The sequence below is a fragment of the Sesamum indicum genome, linkage group LG4 (assembly GCF_000512975.1).
Source record: "Sesamum indicum cultivar Zhongzhi No. 13 linkage group LG4, S_indicum_v1.0, whole genome shotgun sequence".
NCBI lineage: Eukaryota > Viridiplantae > Streptophyta > Magnoliopsida > Lamiales > Pedaliaceae > Sesamum > Sesamum indicum.
This window is the reverse complement of record NC_026148.1, coordinates 15365117-15368280: the sequence shown is the minus strand read 5'-3', so window position 1 is coordinate 15368280 and position 3164 is coordinate 15365117. Positions and strand designations below refer to the sequence as shown.

The following is a 3164-nucleotide window of genomic DNA, read 5'->3' as shown; positions in this document are numbered from 1 at the left end:
CAAATAATCTATAAATTAGGGGTGTAAATGCAATTATTATTATTATTTTTTAAAAAAAAATATTTTTGTCGATATTTTTCCAACCCTAACTAGCCGTTAAGCAAAGAAAAAGGTGGGAGGTGGTGGGCCCAAGTCGGTGAAAACGAAACCCATACCTCTGGCCCACGGGCGGCCCAATTGCTACTTTAATTAATTATAATCATATTCCTTAATTAGTAATTATCACTTAATCTCTTTTCTCCACCATAAATACCCTCTTCCACTCTTCTCCTCTCTCTCACTACAACTCTACAACACAATCCCTCTCTCTCTCTCTCTCTCTCACCCCACATACATACATACATACTCTCTTCTCATCTGGGTCCTGCTCAAAATGACCAAGGAAGTGGCGGAGCACGGCTCTTACGGAGCGAAGGACTACCACGATCCGCCGCCGGCGCCGCTGATCGACGCGGAGGAGCTCACCAAATGGTCCTTCTACAGGGCTTTGATAGCTGAGTTCATAGCCACACTCCTGTTCCTCTACATCACTGTGTTGACGGTGATAGGGTACAAGAGCCAGTCGGCGGCCGACGCATGTGGTGGGGTGGGGATTCTCGGCATTGCATGGGCTTTCGGCGGCATGATTTTCATTCTCGTTTACTGCACCGCTGGAATTTCCGGTTAGCTGCTTTCTGAGTTGCTTGAGTTTCAGTTTTTCATGGAATTCTTTGTTTGATTTTTCCTTGAAGAGATTACTTCCGGAGTTCCGAAGAAGAACTGCGGAAGGAAAATGTTTTCCCTCTGTTTCTAGAGAGAGATGAAAAATGAGATGAAATGGAATAATGTTTACGTCACTACACCACGAAAATTTCATTCTAATCTTAACAACCAAACAAACACTTTCTGTTTTTCTTTTTTCCTCCTTAAATTTTGTTGTGATGTGTGTGTGCAGGGGGTCACATAAACCCGGCGGTGACCTTCGGGCTTTTTCTGGCCCGGAAAGTGTCGCTGGTGAGAGCAGTGATGTATATGGTGGCTCAGTGTTTGGGGGCCATCTGCGGAGTTGGGCTTGTCAAGGCCTTCCAGAGATCGCATTACAAGAGGTACGGCGGCGGCGCCAACGGGCTCTCCGACGGCTACAGCGTCGGAGTTGGGTTGGCCGCTGAGATCATCGGAACTTTCGTCCTTGTCTACACTGTCTTCTCCGCCACTGACCCCAAGAGGAACGCCAGAGACTCTCACGTCCCTGTAAGAACTTCTCTCTCTCTCTTTCACACACACACACACACATATATATATATATATATAATATAGATAATTATTGCAAATGTCTTAAAATTTTCAATTTATTTGGCTCGAATCATCGGATTTACGAGTGTTGATACACACAAGTATTAGAAAATCTTGAAACCAAATTTAGAATTTTCTGAATCTTATTACATATATCTTTTAATAGATTTAGTTCATAAAAAGCAATTCTTGTTTTCATACTTCTTTAATCGGACATACAAACACGAACAGCTTTACTAGTGCAAAGTTACTTATCCCATCTATTGAGTAATTAATTATTCGCACCTAGCTAGTAAACTAACTCCAAATTTTTTGTGAACATTTAATGCGATTATGTAATTATGTGAATAGTGTGAATCTGATTCTGAGCCATGAAGTGTGCGTTACAACATGGGCAATTGCAAGAAACATGTGGTTGTTTGCAACTTCAAGAAACTCATCTCCTAAAGGGGCTTTGGAATTTGCTACCATACATGAAACTTACTAGAAAATTCATATATGTGTAAGTAGTGATCACATCACGTCAGCATAATAATACAACCCGCGGCTGACGTTGATGAATCCTTACTCTTACACGTATGAGAATTTTCCGAACCTTAGGCACACGGCAAGGGGCCCCAAAAGGACACTAAACCTTTGAGTTTGAGTAAAAATGTCGAAAGATACGCCTAGTTTTTGTGTGCATTTGAAGACATGTTATTTTGTTAATTCCACATTTCCCATACATTGTGTTCAGTTCCCCAAGATAGGTTGGAAATTGTTCTTGTGCGTCACTTATTAGCCTTAGAAGTGAAACAATGTTGTCTTTTGGGACAATCAAGCTGAATTCTGGCACTATCGATGCATGAATTTCAGCAAAGGGATTAATTTTATATATTTTGCCTTAACTCATCGACTTGTTTTGTACTATTGCTGAAGCTTATTATTGTTGGAAGAGTATAGTGAATTTAGTATTGTTATACTATTTTCTTGATGATAGAATTGAAATATTTTTTAAATGTGGCTCATATTATTCTTGAAAACTAGGTGTTGGCACCTCTCCCAATTGGATTTGCAGTGTTCATGGTTCATTTGGCAACGATCCCCATAACCGGCACCGGCATTAACCCTGCAAGGAGTCTTGGAGCTGCAGTTATCCTCAACGACGACGAGGCTTGGCATGATCATGTATCTATCTTTCCGCATTCGTAAACACTTGTTGAACATGTCTCAATGCCAATCTTTGAGTTTGTCAGATTAATTATTGTTGGGTTTTTTTTGCAGTGGATCTTCTGGGTAGGACCCTTTATTGGTGCAGCCATTGCGGCCTTCTACCACCAGTTTATTTTGAGGGCAGGAGCAGCTAAAGCCCTTGGATCATTCAGGAGTGGTTCCCATGTCTGATGATTATTCCTATGTATCATGTTGTCCCCAGAAAAACCACCTTTTTTTCTCCCTTGTTTTAGTATTTATGCTTTGCAAGCAGAAGATTGAACCAGAGAAATTTCATGTTAATTATGAATAATCCTTTCAGTTCAATTTTATGTTGTATGTTAAGTTTTTGTGTATGAATTTCTCATCCTTTTAGTACACACATCTGCATAGTGCATCTGTGTGCGTGTGTGTGTGCATATAGAAATAACATTATATTTCCTCCATAATTATACTAGTTTAATATTTAGTATATTTTAATGAATAAAGAAAGGGATTATTGGGATTCTCCACAAGTTTCTCTTTTCTCCAAATTCCATTCACATCTTATACTGCAAATAAATAATTGTGAATGGGCCACGGAATCTACTAAAATGACATAAGACACCACATAACTTACTACACTTTTTGCAGAGGAACACCCTACTCAGTAGACAGTACACACATACTGATATAACTAAACTTATCCATCTAAGAACAAG

General features: G+C 39.8%; 1 protein-coding gene across 1 annotated transcript; it reads left to right on the top strand.

The window, feature by feature from the left end:
* On the top strand, positions 272–2843 carry LOC105161120 (probable aquaporin PIP2-5). Its single transcript, XM_011078710.2, has 4 exons — positions 272–662; positions 935–1230; positions 2299–2439; positions 2536–2843. The coding sequence occupies exons 1-4, from the start codon at positions 374–376 to the stop codon at positions 2653–2655; spliced, it is 846 nt and encodes a 281-aa protein (XP_011077012.1). The 5' UTR covers positions 272–373; the 3' UTR covers positions 2656–2843.

Excerpts from the sequence above, each read along its gene's own strand:
- LOC105161120 (XM_011078710.2), top strand. The coding sequence starts at position 374 with ATGACCAAGGAAGTGGCGGAGCACGGCTCTTACGGAGCGAAGGACTAC. Across the intron at positions 663-934 it reads CTGCACCGCTGGAATTTCCG|GGGGTCACATAAACCCGGCG; the intron begins GTTAGCTGCTTT and ends GTGTGTGTGCAG. Across the intron at positions 1,231-2,298 it reads CCAGAGACTCTCACGTCCCT|GTGTTGGCACCTCTCCCAAT; the intron begins GTAAGAACTTCT and ends CTTGAAAACTAG.